The 25,109-nt window shown below is 35.1% G+C and overlaps 2 protein-coding genes across 2 annotated transcripts; both read right to left on the reverse strand.

Annotated features, from left to right (window-relative positions):
- Window positions 1–12,020: 12,020 nt before the first annotated feature.
- Window positions 12,021–14,544, reverse strand: LOC120187570 (pentatricopeptide repeat-containing protein At2g17210). The gene has a single exon (XM_039191268.1). It carries the CDS (start codon window positions 14,299–14,301, stop codon window positions 12,094–12,096), a length of 2,208 nt encoding a protein of 735 aa, XP_039047199.1. The 5' UTR covers window positions 14,302–14,544; the 3' UTR covers window positions 12,021–12,093.
- Window positions 14,545–17,648: 3,104 nt separating this feature from the next.
- On the reverse strand, window positions 17,649–22,027 carry LOC120187502. Its single transcript, XM_039191212.1, has 9 exons — window positions 21,710–22,027; window positions 21,450–21,495; window positions 21,269–21,347; window positions 21,115–21,160; window positions 20,945–21,043; window positions 19,812–19,880; window positions 19,387–19,735; window positions 19,118–19,257; window positions 17,649–18,726 (listed from the first exon to the last, which is right to left on the reverse strand). Exons 1-9 carry the CDS (start codon window positions 21,878–21,880, stop codon window positions 17,782–17,784), a joined length of 1,944 nt encoding a protein of 647 aa, XP_039047143.1. The 5' UTR covers window positions 21,881–22,027; the 3' UTR covers window positions 17,649–17,781.
- Between the last annotated feature and the right edge of the window lie 3,082 nt (window positions 22,028–25,109).

The following is a 25,109-nucleotide window of genomic DNA, read 5'->3' on the forward strand; positions in this document are numbered from 1 at the left end:
AGCAAAGTTTTAAGGGTTAGTTTGGAATTAAAGAAATATAAAAATAAAAATAAAAGGGCTGGACCGATTCCCATGTTGAATTTTTAATATTTAAGATTTTTTTGTTTTATTAATAATAATTCCTAACTTTCCTTTCCACACTTACTTACCAAACATTGGCAGCTTTAGCCGTAGGAATAAAATAATGCAAAGTACTCGCATAAAAATAAAAGAAAAAAAATAGTTCTCATGCCCGAAGATAATGGGGTCAGGCTGGGTGTATTTAAAACCACGAGAGAGACTCACCTTCTAAGATAAAGACCACGAACATAACACCTATATGTTGTGTACCCACGCCTCCTTCGAAAGCTTGAAGGTTTTGGGTTCTGGCGAAGACGCGGGCTACTCTCGAAGAAGACCGGTAAAGCTTTTGAACTTTTTCACCTGTTTTCTTTTTTTGTCTGGTATTTTGGATCGATGGTAAAAATATTTTTTCTTTGGTTGCTTCCCTGGCTCTTCTCTTCTCTTTCTTTTCTTTCAATGTTCAAATCTTTCTATATATTTCTTGTATTTTCGTGTAAAAAAATGAGTAAAACAGTGTGTATGCGTGCAAAAAAAAATTTTGTATTTCTCTTGACTATTCGTACAAAAAATCTGCCCTAAATGTCTTGTTTACATGAATATTTATAGCCTACCATATACTGTTTTTAGGTCCGATTTTTTAGAGTTTTAATCTGACTAAATCACTTGCACTTTGTTGCTTATGGTGTCCTATAACTCCACGTTGTTGCGTCCAAGAGAGAGGATCATGGGTTGTTGCTGGGGCGAGAGAACCGACGGAAGACTTGGCCCGGTGGTTGGTTTGGCGAATGGATGATGTAGCGCTGCTTGGAACGCTAGTGTTCTGGAAACCCTAGATTGCTGGTCTGGTTTGCACGTATGGCTTGGGTTTGGTGAGGGCCAGGAGTGTTGTAAATGGGTCGAATATTCAAGCCTGAAACATGTGTTGAAAAAAAATAAACAATAAAAATAAGTAAATTAGTTGTAATATGTTATATAATTATAATATATAATATGATATGTATATATTATGTAATATAATACACATACACCATATATTATAAATAATAACGCATAAATTAATATGTAAATTAACACGTAAATGCTACATGAAAGAAAATATATGTCGACCGTATCAACCCCACTTTTTGACAAATAATTAGAGCATCTGTCTTCTCTCTCCTTAGGTCCTATTTCAACGACAGATCTTTCCTTGCTGTCACTTTGCTCACTACGCCGTTTATAAACTAACTTATATGGTTTCTTTCCACGTTGCACATAAACCATCTCATTATGTTTCATTCTACACTGTTCATCAACTATCTCACATGCTTTCTTTCTACGCTGAGCATAAACAATCTAAATTGGGTTCTTTCTACGCCAGGCATAAACTATCTGCACTGGTTTCTTTCTTCGGCGAGTATAAACTATATCCATTGGTTCCATCTCATTTGGGTCCTTTCTACGTCAAGCATAAACTATCTCTGTAGGTTTCAAACAACTGAAAGCCCTACTACTACCGGCAGCCAAAGCATCTAACTTATTATCATCACACAAATTTCTATTTTTCGATATCCTAGGTGAACTATTCATCCGAAATGCCAATTCAGCATCACCACACTTCTCCAATTCAATGTTTGCAAAGTCATCCACCGGTTAGCCACATCAGTTTTGTTAACAGCCATTACCGTTGCCTGAACCGCAGCCTCAACAGTCTCTACCATTGCACAATTAGCATCTTTCACCACATCTTCTAACAACTTTTCCACCCCACCATTCTTAACTTCCGAAACCCTAGAAATCTTTGCATTTTATTCACGACTAAAGATGCCCCTTTTGTGGGCAATCTTTTCAGGGACACAACAATCAATACAAACAGTAAATTTTGAACCACAAACAAAGCCTGACCATGGTAGAACAGATTTGTAATTTTCATGGCCTTGGATGAGAAAATGGGAATTAAGGATGAGCAATTAGGGATTGGAGATAGGGAAAATGGGAAATGGGAAAACAGATTACGGATTTTGAATTATACAAAAAGGAAAGTGAAGGGATGAGAATTACTTGATATGGGCTTTGGACAGATTACGGGGCAAATTGAGACAACAAAGCAATTGGGCTGAGGAATTCCACAAGCAAAGCTAGACAAATGAAACGGTTATGGGTTGTTAGAAACAATCTATAGCTGTCAATAAATAATTGAATGAATCTAAGCAATATATAGATTGTAATTGGCAAAATGAGATTTTATGAATGAAAATACTGAGAACTTCTTTCTGTAACCTACATTTCTTTTCTGCTTCTTCAATCCTTTCTTGCATTTCAGGTTAAAACCTGACAATTGCTAATCAGAGCTAGATTAGTGATCCCAAAAAATTTTGTAAACTGGGTAAGACAAAGAAAATGAAGAAGAGTGGAACCATAGAGACACCAGAACAATCAGTGGAAGCTAGGAATAAAGAGACCTTACCATCTTGGTGGGCTGGTCAGAAAAGTGAGCTGGAAGCAAGGATACAAAAACTGGAAACTGGAGTGATTGAGAATAGAGGATATTTGCAGAGAATATTGCAGATGGTGAATCAGGTAGCTGAGAAAAAGGATTCACCTTTATATGATAAAGGTCGGTTGCAAGCAGCTGAAGAGAAAACAAAAAAAGGAGGTAAGCAATCATGCTTAATAACAGTTCTTAATGAGCATGAGAAATATACTTTCAGGAATGATGAACCTGGAATATTATCATCTAGACCTGTTGTTATTCCTCAAAATTTTGAAAGTCCAATTAATGATATTATGGATGTGCAAAAATTAAAAATAGAAGGAAATGCAGTGGACTTAGGGGAGTCATCTATTGGTGGAGAGGGTTAGTCAAATTATGTTTTCAGGCCAAATATAGAAATTCAGATGTTTGATGGAACAAACCCAAGAGGCTGGGTAAGGAAATGTCAGAAATATGTTTTCCATTTTTAAAATACTTGAATACCAAAAAATAGAATTAGCTACAATGTACTTAATTAGAAAAGCTGAGATTTGGTTTGATGGTTATATAGCCCATAAGCATAAGGTGAACTGGCATGAGTTTGCAGCAGATATATGTCATAGATTTGGTGATCAGAATTGTAATGACATTGTGGAGGAGTTTAACAAGCTGATTCAAAATAACTCTGTAGAAGATTATCATGAGAAGTTTGAGGAGTTGAGATCTTATATGTTGTAGTACAACCCATTCTTGGAGGAAGGGTATTTTGTTTCTAGTTTTTTGAGTGGGTTGAAAGAAGAAATTAAGCACATAGTGAAAGTTCATAATCCAACGACTCTGGCTGCTGCTTTTAGATTAGCAAAATTGGTTGAGTTGACTTGGGAGGTGAAAAATAGGAAGTTGAGGTTTCAACCTAGAGTGGCATCTGCAGGACAGAATTCCATCTATAAATCTATTCATACAAACTTGAATCAACCATAAAAGGGAGTTGCTCAGAATAGACAGTCTTTAGTGGAGTATAGAAGAACACATGGAGTGTGCTACAAATGTGGTGAGAAGGTTAGTCCAGGACATCAATGCAAAGTCAAACAGTTGAATTCTATAGAGGAGATAGAGGATGCAGGAGAGTTTGAGAATGTGGAACCAGAATATAATGAGCCTAAGGGAGCAGATTCTGGAGATGGAGAATTGGAAATATCTATAAATGCAATAACAGGTAACACATGCTATAATACCTTAAGGATACAAGGTCACATAACCACTGAACATCCTAATAGACAGTGGAAGCACTCATAGTTTCATAACTGGGCAGTGGTCTAAAGAAGGAGTAGAAGTGGAGCAGACTTATCCCTTAACTATTACAGTTGCTAATGGAGAAAAATTATACAGTTCAACTATGAGTAAAAATTTAAGGTGGGGAATGCAAGGTTCTCAATTTGAACATGATTTTAGAGTTTTAGCTCTGGAAGGGAGTGATATGGTGTTAGGGGTGGATTGGTTGAGAAAACTGCAGAAATTGATGGAAAAACACAATGATCTAACATGAGAAATTTTTATGTTAAGTGGAGAGGATAATCCTAATGTGGTACATGCTGAGTTACAAGATTTATTGGAGAAATATTCAGTTGTTTTTGAAGAGCCAAAAGGGATGCCACCTCCAAGAGAACATGACCACTCAATTATATTAAAAGAGGGTATAAAGGCAGTGAACAACAGACCCTACAGGATGCCTTACCATCAGAAGTCAGAGGTTGAAAAGCAAGTTAAAGAAATATTATCTTCTTCTATAATTCAGACAAGTAAAAGCCCCTTTTCCTTACTTTGTTTGTTGGTTAAGAAGAAAGATGGGAGTTAGAGGACGTGTATAGATTATAAATAACTAAATGCTCTGACTATAAAGAATAAGTTTCCAATTCCTGTAGTGGAAGACTTGTTAGATGAATTGAAGGGAGCATCATACTTCTGTAAATTGGATTTAAGGTCAGGGTATTGGAAAATCAGAATCAACCCTAAGGATATTCCAAAAATAGCCTTTAGAACTCACCATGGTCATTTTGAGTTCAAGGTTATGCCTTTTGGGTTGATTAATGCCCCGGTAACTTTTCAGGCATTAATGAACAGAGTATTTGAGCCTTACCTAAGGAAATTTGTTTTGGTATTCTTTGATGACATAATTATTTACAGCTTTAATTTGGAAAATCTTATTAAGCATCTCAGGACTGTTCTGGAAGTTTTGAAGTAGAATCAGTTATTTGTAAAAAAGACTAAATGTTTTTTTGGTTAAAATGAAGTGGAATACCTGGGTTATATCATATTTAAAATGGGGCAGCTACTGACCCAACAAAGATCCAGGCAATGCAGCAATGGAAATTACCAAAAACCTTAAAGTCCCTAAGAGGATTTCTTGGCTTGACAGGATACTATAGAAGGTTTATTAAGGGCTATGGAGAGATTTCTAAGCCTTTAACTATTATGCTTATAAAGGATCAGTTTCAGTGGACAGAAGAAAGCAGAGCTACCTTAGAACTTCTTAAGACTGCAATATGCCATGCTCCTATTCTAGCACTGCCTGACTCTACTAAAAGTTTCTGTTTGGAGACAGATGCAAGTTCTAAAGGAATTGGAGCAGTTTTATCTCAAGAAGGTAGACCAGTGGCTTATCTTAGTAAGGCATTAGGAGCTAAGCAGCTGGATTTATCTATATATGAGAAAGAGTATTTGGTTATTCTTATGGCCATTTCCAAATGGAGACATTACTTAGAAGAGGGGGACTTTCATTATCAAGACAGACCATAAGGCTCTAAAGCATTTGTTGGAGCAGAAGTTGACTACTTCTATACAGAAAAAAGGGCTCACCAAGTTATTGGGACTGAATTATGTTATTCAGTACAGAAAAAGTAGACACAATTTGGCAGCAGATGCTCTATCTAGAAGAGATGAGGATGAAGGGAAATTACAACAAATGACAGCTACTATTGTTATTCCAACATGGGTTCAGGAGGTTGAACAGAGTTACCAGAATGATTCATTGGCTACAGAGATGATTACTAAGCTAGTTGTCTCAACTCAAGATGTAACAGAGTGGTCATATTCAAAGAGTGTCCTAAGGAATAAGGGCAAAGTTTATATTGGACAAACAGATTCTTTAAGACAGCAAATTATAGAGGTTCTACATGACTCACCTTAAGGTGGCCATTCAGGTATACAAGCTACATATCATAGGGTGAAATCCTATTTTTATTGGAAAGGGATGAAAAGGATGGTTAAAGAATTTATCCAACAGTGTGACATTTTCCAAAGGATTAAAGAGGAACATGTTTTGAAACCAGAACTACTTCAACCACTTCCAATTCCTAAACAGGCTTGGGAATTCATTACTATAGATTTCATTGAAGGACTTCCAACTTCTAACAGGTACAATTGTATCTTGGTTATTATTGACAAGTTTACCAAATATGCACATTTCCTACCCTTGGTACATCCCTTCACTGCAACAGATGTAGCTAAAGTCTACTTAGATCAGGTATATAAATTACATGGACAGCCCATAATAGCCCTGATGCAAGCACGTTTTCAACTATAAAGGGAGTACTCTTGAACATCCTTTTAATGCATTTACTTTATAATAACCTTATAATATATACTATTATATTACATATCATTCTAAGGATATTAGTTATGAAGTTAAAGAATAACTTAGTATGAATACATCTTACACATTGTTATTTTAATATGTTAAGCATGTTAGGATAGCTATATAATTATATTATGCATGATTATAACATATACATCAAGGCAGCATACTTATAATGCATTTCATTAGTTCATTTTGCATTCATATTAGCTCTTAGGCTTTATACCTTACCTTACACATATTAGGAGATGATATAATTAGCTCATGACATTCAAACTTAGCTCACATTACCATAATCAAACATGGCAGCAAGGTAATTAGCTCATATTAGCTCAATACCATGGAATTACCTTGTTTCCTTGCACATGTAGGTACATTGGAGCATAATAAACGTTGAGGTAGCTTGGTGAATGATTTGGACGTCATATGCAGCTCACAAAGTAAAAGACAGCTCATGGAACACTAAGGGAAGCTCGATTCAGCTGGAGGAGCTTAAGGCTAGCTAAACTTAGCTAGTTGGACTATTTGGAGTTGAGTTGCCAAAAGTGATGTCAAAGGTAGCTGAATGTAGCTGAACATAATGTTAAGGAGCTCACAAGGACTTAGCTAGGAAGCTTGTTCACAAACAGCCCATGTTTCCTAGCTAGCTCCACAACTCAAGCTAGCTTGGAGGAGACACATGCATGCCCAAGAGAGAGAAAATGACCAGCCATCATCCCATGCACAAGGCTGCACCACAAGGCTCCCTAGAACACCCATGTGCGTGCCATATGACCAGCCCCATGTGTCGTGCATATGATCTCATTTAGGCACCAAGATGAAGAGCCATTTAACCATTCGGCCAAGCATCATCTCCTCTCCCATTTGGCTCCAATTTGAAAGGATACAAGTGTTATTCGGCCAAGGATCATTTCCCTCCATCAAGGGCCGAACCATCATCTCTTTTAGCATTTAAATTATGTCTTTATAGGGAGATACAAGGGTTGGTCGAACCATTATGTCTCTATTCGGCTATGCCCCTCCATTTCCTATAAATAGGAAAGCATTCATCATTTGTAATCAGACCTTTTATTTTAATTGAAGTGAGATTTTTTCTCTTTCTTAAGTCCTGGTGACTTTTTATCGACTTATCAAGTATTTTATACTTGTGGCGTCAACCCTCTTCTTTCATCTTGATACTTCTGGTTCCTAGTTCATATAACTAGTGGGTCAAAGTACTTATCACCACCCCTTGAAGAAACAATATAAAGATTGGGTCTTTGCTCTCTATAGCATTGGTTCTTATTTGAGCGTTCTTCAAGATACTATCCTCACAACCATCCTTTTGTTTCATCGCCATAACCATAACCATTTCAATCATCTTCCGCTTCCATCTCTCATTTATTAAATAGCCTACCTATTAAACCATACGTTTACCACCCTTATCCATTCTATTTTGAGCCATTCACTTGTGCAGGTTGTTTTGCTTCCTTCCTAGATCCACAATCAAACGAGAAGGTAGAATTACCTTACATCAAGCCCTATCTGATAGAGACAAGGTTTTTACTAGTCTTTTCTAGACATAACTACTTAAGTTACTTGGAACTAATACTTTATTCACTACAGCCTACCATCTAGAAACTGATGGTCAGACATAAAGATTGAATCAATGTATGGAATAATATTTAAGAGGGATGTGTTTTATGAAACCTACAAATTGGAGTAAATGGATGTCCCAAGCAGAATGGTGGTATAATACCAGCTTCCACACTGCTTTGGGAACAACTCTATTCATAGCTCTCTATGGCTACATACCTCCTACTATGACATGACAAACAAAATCAAAAGTAACAGATGTACAACAACTACTACAGGAAAGAGACAGTATGAACACAATTTTACAAGAGCAACTTGTAAAGGCATAGCAACGCATGAAGCATTATGCAGATAAAAAGAGAAGTGACAGAGAGCTTCAGGTAGGGGATGAAGTTTACCTTAAGTTCCAGCCTTATCGACAGACATCAGTAGCTCTGAGGAAGAACCTGAAGTTGTCAGCCATGTACTATGGACCCTATAAAGTCACAGAGAAAATAGGATCAGTGGCTTACAAATTACAGTTATCTGAAAATTCAAAAATTCATCATGTTTTCCACACCAGTTTATTGAAAAAGACGATTGGAGATAAATAGTAACCTCTCGAAATCCACCGGAGGTCAATGTAGATAGGCAGCTCTGTGTTTATTCCTCACTGGTATTAAACAAGCGAATGGTGAAAAGAGATATAAACAATCACACAATTATTGTTTCAATGGGTGAATTTGGGACCAGAGAATGCTACCTAGGAAGATTTTTCTGTACTAAAAGCGCAGTTTCCTGATTTCGATCCTTGGGGACAAACATCGACTGCAGAAGGGGGTATTGTCATGGCCTTAGATGAGAAAATGGGAATTAAGGATGAGCAATTAGGGATTGGAGATAGGGAAAATGGGAAATGGGAAAATAGATTAGGGATTTTGAATTATACAAAAAGGAAAGTGAAGGGACGAGAATTACCTGATATGTGATTTGGACAGATTACAGGGCAAATTGAGACAACAAAGCAATTGGGCTGAGGAATTCCATGGGCAAAGCTAGACAAATGAAACGGTTATGGGTTGTTAGAAAGAATCTACAGCTGTCAATAAATAATTGAATGAATCTAAGCAATATATAGATTGTAATCGGCAAAATGAGATTTTATGAATGAAAATACTGAGAACTTCTTTCTGTAACCTACCTTTATTTTCTGCTTCTTCAATCCTTTCTCGCCATTTCAGGTTAAAACCTGACAGTAATCTAAAAAGCATGTTTTGTGAAGGGAACGCTTACATTGTGCACATGAAAAATAATCTTTGGGGGCTTCTTTGAAATAATAAGTGCATATTTGAGATGAGTCAACACGATTATAACATTTTGGGCAGAGAAGAACAATGCCCCACTCGCTGTAAAGCGTTTGAATCTGGTTTTTACTGCTGGCGTTGTCACATCGAAATCCACATGCTTGGCATTCAGTTAAGTTGGGGAGCCCCTGTGCCATTTTAATGGGAGGTTGGTGCAACGATTAAGGCATTTTGGGCTTCGCGTAGTCGGAGAGGAGGCGGCTTGCCAGAAGTGGGACAGCCATCCGATATCGTTATCGGAGGGGATTCCATTAGAGTTCCATTCAGGTTTCAGGGACGAGGGGTATTTTTAGGGTTCCATCGATACCATTCCCATTCATGTGAACGTGTAGGGATGAGACGTGCGAAGCTTTAGGGTTTTGAATTTAGGGCACTTTGGAGACTTTATTTTAGTTGTAATTATTCCAACCACAAAAATATTTGGAAAGGTTCTATATTATTTAGGAAAGACTACTTCATGTATCACTTAATTTAGTCCGTTGATTTATTTATATTATTAAATTTTTAATAATGTTAATTATAATATTAAATTTTAGTCGTTAAATCAATAATGAGATCACGACATGATTTTCCACATCAAAATAACATCTTTTTGATGTAATTGTTATGATGCTTAAAACGATATCATTATAGATATTAAATTTTAGAGGTTTATCAATTTTATCATTAAAATTGTAAACAATTTTCATTTTTAGCATTGTCCCTTTCGATCGATGTTTGTAGTCAACCATCACTCATCATAGGTCATATTTCACTGCAAGATCAGTATCAAAATATTCTTATTTCACTCCTATTTCTTTTCCTAGGACTGAGTTTCCACGAAACACACTCAAAAGCGACGAAAATTCATGTAAAAGTTCAACGTATTAATACTCCAATCACTTTCAGTGCTCATTCGATGAGGCTAGTTTTTGAGGTATGTTGCTTGCTTGTCTTCTTGAAATAATGTTTTCCATCTTTCTTACGAACAAACACTTAAATCCCGTATATTTAAGAAAATCTACAAACATCTAGAAAATGACTATTTTTTTGTTTATTTTCATCAATTTTGAGTGGGTTTCAAATAAAACTAATCATATGAGAAGAATGAGTACTGAAATGTGAACATTTTGGTACTGATTTTGTTGTGAAAGACGATCAATGACGCACCGTTATTGGCTGCTCGAAATGTGTAGTGTCAAAAAAAGTAAATTATTTAAAAGTTCAATAGCAAAATCGATACGTCCCTAAAATTTAATGTCTAAAATGATTTCGATTTAGGCATCAGAATAATCACACCAAAACGATATCATTTTAGTGTGACATAACATGTCAGCAACCATTAGTAATGTCATCGTCCTATTAGTGACTTAATGGTGGAGTGACATTATTGAATGTAAAACTAAAACTCAATGCTATGTTGGTAAAATTGAAAGTTTAGTGGTATAAACAAGTTAACGAACAAAGTTTAGCGGTATCAGAAGTAGTTTTTTTTTCTTTTTTTCTTTGTTATCGCGTTATAGTAAATTTGGTGAAATAATGTTCCAAAAAATAATTTTCTCATATAAAGTATTAGAGAGATTATTTTTTTATCTATGATGAATATCACTATGTTTCTCGGAAGATGTCTAGAAGATTCAATGATTTCTGGAAAACGTCCGAAAGACTCGTCGACTTCTTAAATACCCAAGTAAACCAGTTAGAGGTTGTATGGTAGAATGTCATACCTAAGATTGAGCAGTTACATCTTGTGTTTGGACATTCAAGTTCATCCATTTTATGTAAGTTTCTCTTGATCTTGAGTTTGGACCTTCAAGTTCATCCATTCAATATTGAGTTAGTACTACAATGCATTTTGACTTACATGTTCGTTCACTATAATAAAGCGATTATACAATACCATTGAGTTTCTGGATCTGCATCAACTAAATAAACCCCTACTAGAATTTACTCCAGACATCCTAACTGATGTTTTGTGATGGTAGATTAAAAGCATAACATAATACGATGATATAATAACAAGATAATATGATTACATGATACACGATTATATGATAGAATTTTAATATGATGGTGTTGAAGTTTATATACATGATATACGTACATATATATTAATGATAGAATTAAATACTACAACTCAGTTAAACCATTGATGTATAGATACTTATGAAAATATCATGATATCCTAGATTGTGTATAATGAATCTAGTATGTTATAAATTATCATAATTATAAATATCATGATATCTTAAATTGTGTATAATAAATCTAGAATGTTATAAATGTACATCATAATAAGTATGATGATATGAAATAAGATACTCTAGACAAATGATAATGCTTAAAATTATAAGAGTAAATGATTAACGCCTAAAAGTCATAATAGAATATCGTATTTATTTTTATGAAATTCATGAAATATAGTAGAGTATATGAGTATCACATAGCTTTTTAAGTTTAACCTTTATATTTTTTTATTTGTAAGTTACATATTTTGAGGATTACGATATGATAACGATATCATCATAGGAGTATCACTATATTTGTCAAAGTACAATGATGATGACTTAAGAGCATATACATATTATGATTTTTATTCGAGTTGTGTTGTAATATTTTATTGGATAAATTACACAAGTGGCCTCTTATGTTTTCAATTCGTTCAATTTTAGTCACTGATTTAAAAATTAGATGTCATTGATTTAAGATATTATTATCATTTTTTTAATTGGTGATCAAAATCGGACAAACCAAAAACACATGGAATTATCCTTTAAAAAAAACAATGAAATCCAATTCCGATAATATGTAATTGGGATCAGACATGAGATTTGTCGTGTTTCTATACAACAGTTAATCTGCAAAACTGAAAAATAAAATTTCTGATGAGGGGACAAGAAATTGTAATTAACCAAAATCTATTTATATGTTCAACAGAATGACAAGCAACATACAATTTTTCTGACTCCCTTTATTCAAGGAAAACCCTCTCCTTGCCTTAACCAGATATTGAATTCGATCACTCATTCGAAGATCCAAAATATACTTCAGCATTCGAATTGAATCCTATCGTAGATGGTCATTGAACTATGCAACCGCTCAACCGTGATGTTGATCTCTTCAGCCCGAGAATTGGAGAAATCCCCTGCAACGAATCTACAAGCTCTGTTTCCCACATGAACCAAACTGTATCCAGCAGAGAACCTCACCCCTCTCTCTTTCGCCAGCCACCTCATTGTCGTCGCATCATCCCATGAACCTTCTGCTGCATACATTTTTGATCCCAGCAAATACCCAGAAGAGTTCATCGGCTCCAGCTTGAGAATATGGGAGAGTGCTCCTACACCAAGCTCACTGTTTCCACGGCTGCTGCAGGCACTTAAAAGGGCTCCCCAAGCACTTGCACCAACCTTGATACAACCAGGGATCTGTTTGATCAATTCCATTGCAATGTCCACCTTTCCTGCCCGACATAACATGTCAATCACACAGGAATAGTGTTCCGACTCCGGTACAATCCCATATTCATGGACCATTGATTTAAGAAAAGCAAACCCTTCCTTGATTAACCCTCCATGGCTACATGCAGATAGTGCTGAAAGAGCAGTCACAGAGTTAGGTTTCAGACCCCGCGATTTCATTTCCGGTAGCAATGCTAATGCCTCTCTGGGAAGACCATTCATACCGTATGCTGCTATCATGGCACTCCATGACACCACATTTTTCTGTTGCATCTGATTGAAGACCCTTCTCGATGTATCAATGGCGCCACATTTTGCGTACATATCAACAATGGCAGTTGCAACAGCTACATCAGCCGCCACGTCTCTTCTGATTGCAACACCATGGGCCCATTTTGACCTTCCCAGTTCGGCTGAAATCGAACATCCTTCGAGAAGGTTCAGGATCGTAGTAACAGTGGGCTTCTCCTGCGTTTTGCTCATCTCACAGAAGACCCCGACAGCCTCATCAGGCTTGCCACAGTATGTGAACCCAGCTATCATCGTGCTCCATGCCACCACATCCCTGCCCTTCAAACCATCGGAAAGTTTCCATGCAAAATCAACAAGATTACACTTGGCATAAGCATCAATTAAAGAATTCATAACCAAATCATTCAATTCGTACTTCCGACGGATTATTAGACAGTGAACTGACTTGCACAGAGATGCAAACACAAAATGTTTGCATATATGAAGAAAATTCACTATAGTCACTTCATCTACCCCGACGCTTGTCTCCCCCATCAAATTAAATAACGACAACGCTTCATAGTATTTCTCATTGAGCAAAAATCCAGATAACATAGAATTCCAAGAAACATTGTTCTTTCCAGACATCTCTTTATAAATTTGAAATGCAGAACCAACAGCATTACACTTTGAATACATATCAATCAAGGAGTTCCCTATAAACAAGTCACCATAATCTCCTCTTTTGATCACCGCTACATGGACCAACTTTCCCATATCAATGTCTTTCAATCTGCTGCAGGCCTTTAGAACACTTGCCGCGGTTATACCATCGGGTTGGATCCCATCCTCGGACACCATTTCCCGAAACAACTTCAAGGCAAAATCCGCTTCCTCGGTTTGCAAATATCCCTCGATCATTACACTCCAAGAGATCACATCTTTGTCAGACATTTCATCGAACAGCTTCTGTGCACTCCCCATGTTAATATACACATACATGCTTAGCAGCGAGTTTTGGATGGAACCAATGGCGGAGAATCCACTCCTAATCACAAACCCATGAATTTCTAGTCCTTCATGGTAAGCTCCAACATTGCGGCATGCCTGAATTAAAAGAACCAATGTGGAAGTATTCGGTGCGAAGCTAGCTACCCTAGCTTTATTAAACCACCGTAGGGCTCCTTCTGTATCACCCAGATTCAGGTGGCCGTAAATAATGATATTCCATGAAACGGAATCTCTGTCTTGCATGCGATAGAACGCACCCAATGCCGATTCCAAGTGTCCAGATTTCATGTAAAAATCCAGAATAGAATTCCCAATGGAAGCAAATGATTCATAACCTTGTTTGATCAAACAAGAATGCATGGATTTCCCGTAATATGGGGAACGAAGGTTTAGGCATGCTTTGAGGATTGGGGGGAAGAGGGAAGGATCCGATGGTTGAACTCCATATCTCTGCATCTCCCGATAGTTAGATAAGACTTGTACCCATTTTCCAAGACGTGACGATTCTTCCATCCTCAAACTCCAGCTCCAGAGGTTTGTTGGAAAGCGCATTGCGAATCAAAACACAAGTGAATGAGTTGCATCATCAAGGTTTGTTTATTTTAGGACGAGAGCTGCAAAACAGAGCCTTCATACATGGATTCATTGTCCCCAACAAAAACAAATCCACAATTGCTTCACAGCTAACCCACAAAAGAATTCTCAGTTTCTTGCAGAGCATGCAATTCCTAGTGTCTCGGCTGCAAGGGAACCGGTATGTTGCATTTTCCAGCAATAAAAACCAAAAAGAAAAGATTTCCGAATTTCCAGCCTCTCAATCTACCAATATAAAATCACTGTCTAATTGATCTACTCAAGTGATGAAATACATTCAACATTATGTAATTTAAGATCATCAGCGAGTCTAGCTCCATATATATATATAAATTAGCTAGCTGGTAATCCCAGTTTTATTTGGAAAGGATGATGCATTTGTCAATAACAGCAAGGACTTTAAAAATGTAAACCCTCTCAATTCAACAAAGCCTTATGGTACTGGAATTCTTTATCACTCAAAATGTAGTACTTGCATAATAACAAGATGTACTATACTTGTTCACGAAAACATAGTAACACGGCAAAGTTAAAAAAAAAACAGCTTAAAAAACAACCGAAACGAACAAAATTGAAATTGTGACAAAAAATAGTAATATTTTTGGTTGAATGTAGCAAAAAATGTGACGTATTTTATAATATTTTTTGTTAGCAATTAAAATATTACGAGAGAAGATAACATTCTCAGTTGTTAACAAAAAAATATTATGAAAAAATTAAAATTTTAAGTTGGATATAGCATAAAATATTATATTTTTATCACTTTTTATCATTTTTAATCTTAAATTAATAGGTTGTATTGTAGAACTGCCCAAAAAAACTAACGCAAGTCTCACCATGAAGATCTCCCTACAACATTTGGTTTCTATCTCTATTGTTTGTGATGGGATTGTTTTTTGAAAAGGAAAATAAGTCTCATTAAAAACTCCTCCTAATCAACACAAGGTGTGGAGCGTATGAGGGGGGGAGTGGCCAATTGCATAGATTAAGTAAACCGTACATCGTTTGTCACCTCTAAAGAGATGATCTCGAGACAAACCGAGTCAAAAATTGTGAAGACAATGATATACAATTTCATTTGACCAAAGTATCTGTTGCAGAATTACAAGATCGATGAATAAGAGAAACATTCCTTCACTAGTCGAAGATGACAAGGTAAGATAGAGAAATCTTCATCATCACGTAGCAATTTGTTCACTAAAAGAGCACAATCAAATTCAAAAAGTACATTCTCCCATCTGTTATCACAACCAAGGATAAAGCAACACTAACATCGCAATAGGTAAGATAATAGATTCTAGCACATAATACAAAAATGAAGATATGGGAGATGTTTGCGAAACAATTAGCATGTTAAGATTTATACATGCTACTAATTGGATGTAGAGGTGTTGATTGTTTGGTTTTAACTAAATTAACCGATTGAATCGAAATTTAATTAAGTGAATCGGTTGGTTAATTTGATATTAGGTTGATTAATGGTTAAGAATTCGTTTGGTAATGTTGTCTAAAAGTAATTTTGGTTTAAAAGTTAGTTTTGACCGAAAAACAATACCAAACGGGTAAAAATTGAAGAAAAAATGCGATGGAAACCTGATTTCAAACCAATTGCAAAAACTAGGATTTCTAGCTTTTCATTTTAAACTTTGAATTTGGAAGTAAATTTAAATTTTTATCATAGTTTGAGTTGCACTCATTTGCCATGGAAAAGAACAATAAAATTCAATTGTCTTTATTAATTATGTATTTACATTTTAATTCAATAATTTAATACTAACAATCTTAAAAAAATAATTTATTGTTTAATAATTTATTTTAATTACTTAAAACTTATGATTTATATATTAAAATATTAATAGTGATTTATTATAAAATATATTTTTATTATAATTAATTTTTTATTTTTATTATAGTTTAAATTGATATATTTCATATATAATAATTTCTTTTAAATTTATTTATAATATATATCTTTTAATTTTTTTATTTGAATGATTAAATTGATAAATATATCATTTAAATTATTTTATTTTAAATTTTAAATGAGTGATTATGGTTAAATATTATTTTAAAAATTCAAATATTAAAAAGTATTGATAATATATTTTTTATTAATAAAATATTTATAAAAAATATTATTAATTAATTATCTTAAAATATTTTAATATTTTTATTATAGTGTAAGCTAATATATTTTTTATATCATAATATTAATAAGATTAAATATAATTTAAATATTATATTTTTAATTTACAATATAATGTCTAAATTGACATTTTATCTTTTAAAAAAATCACTTTTTAACAGTAATATCAAACAAGAAAATTTTAAATTGCATTTTTGAAAAGTCACTTTAAAAAAAAATTCTACAACACAATCACTTTTGAAAAGTAATATCAAACTGGCACTTAAACTTTTTCAAAGTTTGGTTATCAATTAATTCTGTTTGAAATCAATTAGGTAAACAAATTAAAAATTTATTAAATATATCATATATATTACACATATATTTTAAGCTTAAACACATTAAAAATTAAGGCTCAACTATTTTTTAACCACACTAGACCCGTTCACTTTCATGATCAAATCAAACTTTGAACCAAATAAAAAAAACTCTACCAAATTTGAATTAATCTAGCTAAAAAATTATTTAAAAAATTGGTTAATTAAGTCACAGACTGAATTAACCAAACTTTGTTCGATTCAATTAATATTTAAAAAAAATCGATCAGCCTACTGGATACAATTTTTTGATTATTTAATTTTGACTAATTTAATTCGATCGATAACCAAATTAACCATTTGAATATCGCTAATTGGATGGACATCATAATTTTTCTTACCTATAGATGATTTTTATTATTATGGTTTTTAATATTTTATCAAGTTTATAATAATTTAATATATTTTAAAAAATAATGCATTTTTAATAATTTCATTTTAAAAAATTATTATATAAAGTTTTATGAAAACCATTTAATCACAATTAGACATGTGTTTCTTAAAAATAGTATTTGTTATAAGAAAATTTAATTGTTACTTAGAGAGATATTTACCTTTTCAAATAATAGAGGAATATTTTTTTATTAAGATAAGGTTATTATAAAATAGTACATGTAGCAAATAACATTAATTATTTGGCAATGAATTTTCAATGATTTATACTACAATTGTTAGTACTCCAACTAGAGATCTCTAGGAATAACAATTATTCTTTTAACTACTAAAACAATTTGATTTGTGCTAATAATAGAGGAATTAAAATAGAGTATTTGGGTAAGTAGAGTGAACTTTATACACTATAACATATTAAACATAATCATAACACCATAAAATACATGAATTGTCGAGTCTGCTCTGCCCATAGCATTCATGTTCATTGCCAAATACCTGTTCATCTTCATCGAAGAATGAGCTAGGATACAAATGCTTATGTGCCTAAGAATTAGGATACAAATGAAATCCGATATTCAGGTCTGGCAGAATTGAATCTGGTCTCTGTTGTGGTGACAACCTTGAGTCTGGTTTTTGATGCGTTGATAATTCATCCCACGAGGCTTGTCGATGATTCCTTGATCTTGGTGTTGCCACCGTCTCGTGTCCAGAATTTGGTAACAGGAAGTTCAGGTTTTTTGTGCCTGAATTTTCTGTCAATTTAGGGTCATTTGAGTTGGAGTTTGCAGTTGTTGGATGCACAAAGTTGGTTGCGGTTCTTGAGACAGTATCAAGCCTCTGAGATGACTGGAAAATGAATCCATGAGGCTTGGCAGTCCCCATGAGTTTTTCCATATGAGCTGGGAGGTTATACCAGTAAGCACTATTATTGTACCCATTCATGCCAGCATGAATTGGGAAGGGAGGCCTCGGCTGGACTGCCGCACTGCTGTTTGTCAGGTTAAAACCAGTATTGGAAGATCCATCACTGCCTTCACTCTTCGGATTCCATGATTCAGGATATCTTATAGCAGCCGAAAGGGATGCAGAAGTAGTGCCGAATGCTGGTATAGGCTTACTTAAATGGTCATCTGAGATAGATTGAACAGAAGGAACATGCTTCTTGGACAAATTATCAGCTTTGGGATAGGAAGGCTTTTTATCTTCTCGGGTTTCTGGGATATAAGATTCAGTGGCAGAACACGAGTTTCGACGTACAGAGCAGAGCAGTGATGATGTCTGCTGGCCTGGTGGAAACGATAGCGAAGTGTGTTGTAAAGGTCTCTGTGCTGGAATATCATTTTCCACAACCCATCCGGGACCAAAATTTACTTCAGCTGGTAAACACTCTTGTATCCTTTTAGAGGCAATTTTCCAGGCAACTGAGCCAAGGCTAGCAGCAAATCGAGCTAGACTTCTTGTGTAACCATGCTCCACGTATACCCCCACCTGCTTCAAATGAAAAACAAGATATCAAACCAACACAGGCCAACCTAAGATTCCCCACTCAAGCTAGTCGGAAAATTGATGTAATTGTTAAGTGACAATTATACAGTTCACTGCTTTTCATCTTTCATTTTTACCAATTATGACATCTTCAGACCCCAAAAAACACACAAATCCACCATCTAGGGACGAAAATATGTACAAATTCATATGGCCATGCAATTCTGAAATTATATTGGCCTAGACATATTCCAATTTCCAAACATTAGTTCATTATTAGTGTTTCAACTTCAAAACCACAAAAAATGCTTGTGGACATAACTTATAGCACTGAGAGCTTCAATATTCTACTCAATAAAATTATAAAACCACCATTTATCTACATGATACGTACAGTCAGTAGCTGCTTCCTCTCTCCATCGAATGTATTCAACACAGATGCCTCTCTGGCAGAAGATGAATGGAGCAGATTGTAAGTGTTACGTCTATTCTCATCCAGCACAAAATGCTTTTCACTGTGCTTCATCACAGAACCTGCAAGAAAGACATTCTATTACGCCTTCTCATAAAACAACACATAAGGGTGACGTTAATGAGAGTCATAAGAGAAGAAAACCAAAAAAAAAAAAAACGGATGAAGTTATAAGAGTGTTTGTCCTGTACCTTCGTCATTTCTGTCGCATTTGTTTTCAGTAAATGAGCCTGAGTAAACATCATTGAGAGAACCACACAAATTTCCAGACGAATCTGCAATATTAGACTTGTCTGATGCAAGAGATCCTTTTCCCGTGTCATGATTGGAACATAGGGTGTTGTCTTGACCAGTAGCAAGGGTGGCACCTGAGGAAAATTCTGTAGCAGCCCGCTCTAAGGAAGGCCGACCTGGTGTCTTCTTGAAATTTTTGGTTGGTGGTCTACCTCTTCTTATCACCTTTGGTTCTGCTTCATTATCATCACTATCTTGCCGTAAATTATCAAAGTTCTTTTTTGCTAGCTCTTGTATAGATCGTGCCTGGAAACCAATAAAGTTTTCATATAAAACATAAAGTTAACCTTAAATGTAATTACGAATTGGAGCCTAATCATACCTGTCGAAAATATATAGTATCAGGAGCATTATACTGCATCGCGTTTGAACTTATAAGGAAAACATCTTTCTGCAAGATAACAAAAGGAAAAATATATTCACATATCCCGAATTTTCAGCTTCTTACAGTGACAATTAAAGTATCAATCAAGGATGACCAATAGACCAGATTACACCTCTAAAATATTTTCATAATTAGAGACGAGAAGATAATAACTGAAACACATCATCTTTTAAATCTCAAATGTAAAGAATTTAAGTCTTGAATTTGCTTCAGCAACAACTTATTTGCAGTGACAAAACAAGTTGAATATGTAGGATATTTTTCCTTTCTTGTTATCAGCTGGACAACTAAGAACAAAAAACATGTTCAGCACTTCATCCTTTTCCTTTTCCGCACATCACATCTATTCAGAGAACAAAGAAATGATACCAAAATTGGAAGTGTAAGAAAATGACTACTAGCGACAACGAAGCACAAATGAGTTTTTTGCATTTGTATAAATAATAGAATCTTTTTTATCACCAAAGGAAGGCGAACATGCATATTCAATAAATGCAACCCAGTAGTACCAAGTGGTTTAAAAACATGGCAATAACAGAACTTTGTCTATTTTCCCTACATTCAGGATAAAAATGAAGATCTTACAGCAAGCTATATCGCATCTTTCACTTAAGGAGTTCACTATCATCAATGAAGGTAACAGACCAATAATAAACACAGCGCAGAAGAAAAAAGGAGCACATTCAACATAACATATCTAGCATAGTTCCTTTGCTAATATGAAGCTAAAAGAAGTTTCATGCTAAATGCTTTCAAAAATTTTGAATCAATGACTTTAACAAGACGCAAAACTAGGATCCAAGACCAGCATAGCACTTTGACTAGTGAACAGAATCATTATCAATCAAAGGAAATCCAAAAGCACATCCATGAATACAATCCATGTAAAATTACTTATCAGTTGAAATTAACATCCATCACCTGGAAATTAACAAGATCTCAAAATATTTAGATTAACCACTATTATGGAATCATGAAACATAAAGAAAGTACAAGAAGAGACCAATGTCAGCAAAGTGCTGAAATTATTGAAAATGATAGAAGATAAAATGACAAACATGTTAACGAACCTCAAATTGTTCTAAGGTGGCATAAGCCCCGCTAGCAAGTTTTTTCCTAATAGTTCCAAAATCCATCGGATGCTCGATAACATCATGGTAGTCTGGCAGCTGCGTAAAGAGAACTAAATAAAATAAGAAAAATATGGTTTAATAACAACAATGGTATTTGCAGAGCATACCTCTTCAGGGTCTACAGGCTCCGAAAACACACCATAAGTGTCCTTCCTGAAATTAGTTAATTTCAAAAGCAGCAGAACTGAGTCAACTGACTATCAAAATGCTACATCTAATGTAAGAAATCAAACCAAACAACATAAGAGGTTACTGAAATACTTTTGAAGCCTATCTAGGATGTAAAGTAACAGCTTTTTGTCTGGTAAAGCTGTCGACGGTCCAGAATCCAACTGACCACCTACACATATTGGTAACGGTTCATAATAAATAACTTAAAAAGTTAAAATTCCTTTTAAAAAAACTGCTTTCTCTAACAAATGGTATTGAATCATAAGTAAACCTTGGCATTTACGTGTGGGGTTTGCACCAGGAAAAGACTTCTCTTCCTGAAAATTATTGACAAATATGAAAAATAATACTGCAATTAATAAATGAACAAATAACGGGCTTTATTTCCTTTAGTGGCTGAGGTACCCCATAATTGGCGCTTTTTTTTAAATCCCGTTAAAATACCCAAAACTAAAATGCAAAAAAATAGCTGAAATTAGAGAAAAAGTGTTGGTTTTAATTTTTCATAGAAAATCTAAAGATTTGTCAAACCTTTCTGGAATCAGCAATCCCGGCTCCATCCCCGATCGATTTGATTTTCCTCTTCCTTCGACTCGAGAACGCGTTAGTATCCTCGAGATTCGAATCGGAGCTGCGGGATTCTGAACTGACCGGCAATTTTTGCTGCGAGGAAGGCAGCTTGACCACCAGTTTCATATTCATCTCCGGTCGTTTTATCCGGAAAATTCTCCCTCACTCCTCATCTAGTTGTATGAAGAGATTTGATCTAGGTTCCGATAAACAAAACCCAGTCAATCAAGAGAGCCGATGAAAAGAATAGAAGAAAACGACTAGGTTTTAGAGAAATGAAGAAAGTGATAAGTTTCATTTTAGTCGAACAGAGGAAAAAAGGATTACAATCCGGATGCAAAGCCCAATACTAGACCCAAATATTTAAAGGCCTGCCTTCCTTCTTCTTCCTCCTCATCTCTCACTACCTTACCCAATGTAACCCCCAGACCCGGTCTGTAATTTAGATCAAAACCTAAGTGGTCACATATCTTATTCAGAGATTTTTTTTAAACATCTTATAATACATTAGATATAATACAGAAAAAAATATTAATAATACAGATATATCCAAAACGATAGCAAATACATGTCACCAAACATAACTGAAAAACATATAAAGATATAAGTTCATACAAAATAAGTAGTTGATCTTCCCTGATGACAAATTTGATAGTTTACGGTCTGCTGTTATCTGGAAAAAAATAAAAACTACAGAATGAGCTAAAAATTCAGTGTGCTCCATACAATGTATATAAAAACATACTGATAAGAATATTCCAATAAAATCGGTTTATGCAATCATGTCGTTAAAAATATGAACACTACCCCCATCCCATCACAACAGAATGTGTAGGTTCCCCAGAACCATACACCCAGCCCCATACACCTAGCCCACACAACATATAAGGCCCTGAGCACAAAGCCGAGGAACCTGCAGATATACTTCCTTCAACAATACCCCCAATGAATGAGATGTTCATGAATGTATTTGAATGAAAACCATGATTAATTCTTTAAAACATAAAAGTGTTCATGTTTGGAGATCATATATACAAATACAGAAATCAGAAGACAAATCAGTAGTATACAGAAATTCAGATATCGGATAATCAGTATTCAGAGAATCGGTATAAAATACCGTAACCAGAAATCATATCAGAAAAATGCAGTAAATCAGATATCAGATACACAATATTCATATATATATATTAAAATAATAATAATGTAACACTGTCGGAAAACACACCTGTAACAGTTTGAGAAATCAGATAGGGAAGCATATTACTGGGTTTGTCGATCACGCTCTGTTACAGCGCTAGATCCTACGAATTGGAAAAATCCATATTGGAATCCTAATATAAATAATCTTAATCTTTATTTAAATAATATACGGAAATTTACGGGTAATTCTTGTAGTACGTGGTTTGGGCTGATCTGATGAACGAACAACTCCAGACCTAACTGATCCTCGCTCAGGTGAAACACGAGTACCTTCATAAAATATTTTATTGAATCAATTCCTTAACCAAAACTCAAATAAATAATCAAAATATTAAAATACCAAGCCTTTTGGTTTCACATGCTCGATTAGGGGATTTCGGGTAAGAATTTGGTAAAACGGACTTTGGAATCAGAATTTGGCAAAATATTAAAACATAAAGTATGACCTTTCGAAATTTTGAATTCTTGATCAAAATCAAAGTCAACGGGTTTGACTGACAATTTGGAGACTTTCGGGTTCGAATTTGGTGAAACGAACCCCAAAAATGAATTCAGGACGTCGAACAATGTTAGGATAGGTATACGCGAAAAGATTAAAGGCCGTTTAATGGTCGGTCAAAGCCGATCAAAGTTCTGGTCAAAATATGATCAACCATTTTACATATTTATCACCTTTTTTTAAAAAAAATTACAAAAATAGCACCATTTTAAAAATAATTAGCAAAATATTACCATTTTAAAATATTTACTAAAATATCACAATTTTTTCAAAAATTACGAAAATAGCATTTTTAAAAAAATTACAAAAATAGCACCATTTTCGAAATAATTACCAGAATATCACCAGTTTCAAAATAATTACCAAAATACCACCCGGTCAACGGTCAATGGTTGGGTCAGGTCAACGGTCGGGTCGAGTTAACGGTCGGGTCAACGATCGGGTCGGGTCGGGTCAACGGTTCGAACCGATCAACCTGGTTCAGACCGGTCAAAACCGATTGAACCGATTACAAGGCAGCGGCCGAGTCTTCCCCACGCGTAATGGCGGCGCGTGGGACCTCTTCTGGCGTCCTATAATTCACGGAAAAATTCCTAAAAATTATTTTGAGCTATTTCGAGATACTTACAAAGCTCAGTTCAAATTTTTGAATTGCGGAGAGCTCGATTTCAACAAATCTGAAACTTTGACCTTTTTACCTCCTCATGCGCCGCCGTCGACGGAGACCAAGGATGACACCGGTGGACTCGAAATGGCACAAGGAACAGATGGTGCTAGAGGTGTCTAAAACGGATCAACGATCGACGGTGAATTTAAGATTTTCTCGACGATTGTGCTAAAAAAACGTCGAGACTTTGACTTGAAATTCCCGGCGTTTGGAAGCGTTTCACTTCAATTAATTTAAGGGGTTTGTTCCTCACTCGATGATGAACACGATGGTGGTTTCAAAACGACGATCAAAATTCAAACGGCGTCGGGATCGTGGTTGGAAGATGGGTGTTGGGAAGGGAATTTTGGGAGCAATTGGTTTCTGATTTTCAGAAACCAATTGCACGTATATAACCAAACTTACCAACCCTTCTAGGGTAAATTTAGGGTTTGGTCCCTAAATTTTCTTTAACTCTAAAACAAGCTATAAGTTTTAAAATCTTTCAATTTAATCCCCAAAACCAAATTACTTAATTAAAACCTCAAATTACAATTAAATATTTTTTTCAAATTTCCGGGTTGTTACAATTCTCCCCCTCTACAAGAAATTTCGTCCTCAAAATGTACCTTATGAAAATAGATGAGGAAACTGAGCCTCCAATGACTCCAAAGTCTCCCAAGTAGCTTCTGAGGGACTACGATTACTCCACTGAACTTTGACCATTGGAATACGCCTATTCCGAAGAACTCGTTCATCCCTCTCTAAAACCTGAATAGGCTCCTCCTCATATGACAAATCATGTCTCAGCTCTACCTCGTCAACCTGAATGATATGATCCGGATCTGGACGGTATCGCCTCAACATAGACACATGAAAAACATCATGAATACGACTAAGCTGTGGAGGCAACTCAAGCTGATAAGCAGCATGTCCAACTTTCTTCAAAATACAATACGACCCAATAAATCGCGGACTCAGTTTACCCTTACGTCCAAATCTCAATACATTCT

This window comes from Hibiscus syriacus, unplaced genomic scaffold (assembly GCF_006381635.1).
Source record: "Hibiscus syriacus cultivar Baekdansim isolate YM2019G1 unplaced genomic scaffold, ASM638163v2 tig00113725_pilon, whole genome shotgun sequence".
Classification (NCBI taxonomy): Eukaryota; Viridiplantae; Streptophyta; class Magnoliopsida; order Malvales; family Malvaceae; genus Hibiscus; species Hibiscus syriacus.

Bases quoted from the DNA above. Each gene is read 5' to 3' on its own strand.
- LOC120187570 (XM_039191268.1), bottom strand. From the start codon at position 14,301: ATGCGCTTTCCAACAAACCTCTGGAGCTGGAGTTTGAGGATGGAAGAA.
- LOC120187502 (XM_039191212.1), bottom strand. From the start codon at position 21,880: ATGAATATGAAACTGGTGGTCAAGCTGCCTTCCTCGCAGCAAAAATTG. The intron at 21,161-21,268 runs GTATTTCAGTAA...AACTAATTTCAG, and splicing joins ATCCTAGATAGGCTTCAAAA to GAAGGACACTTATGGTGTGT. The intron at 18,727-19,117 runs GTACGTATCATG...CATTTGAAGCAG, and splicing joins AGAGGAAGCAGCTACTGACT to GTGGGGGTATACGTGGAGCA.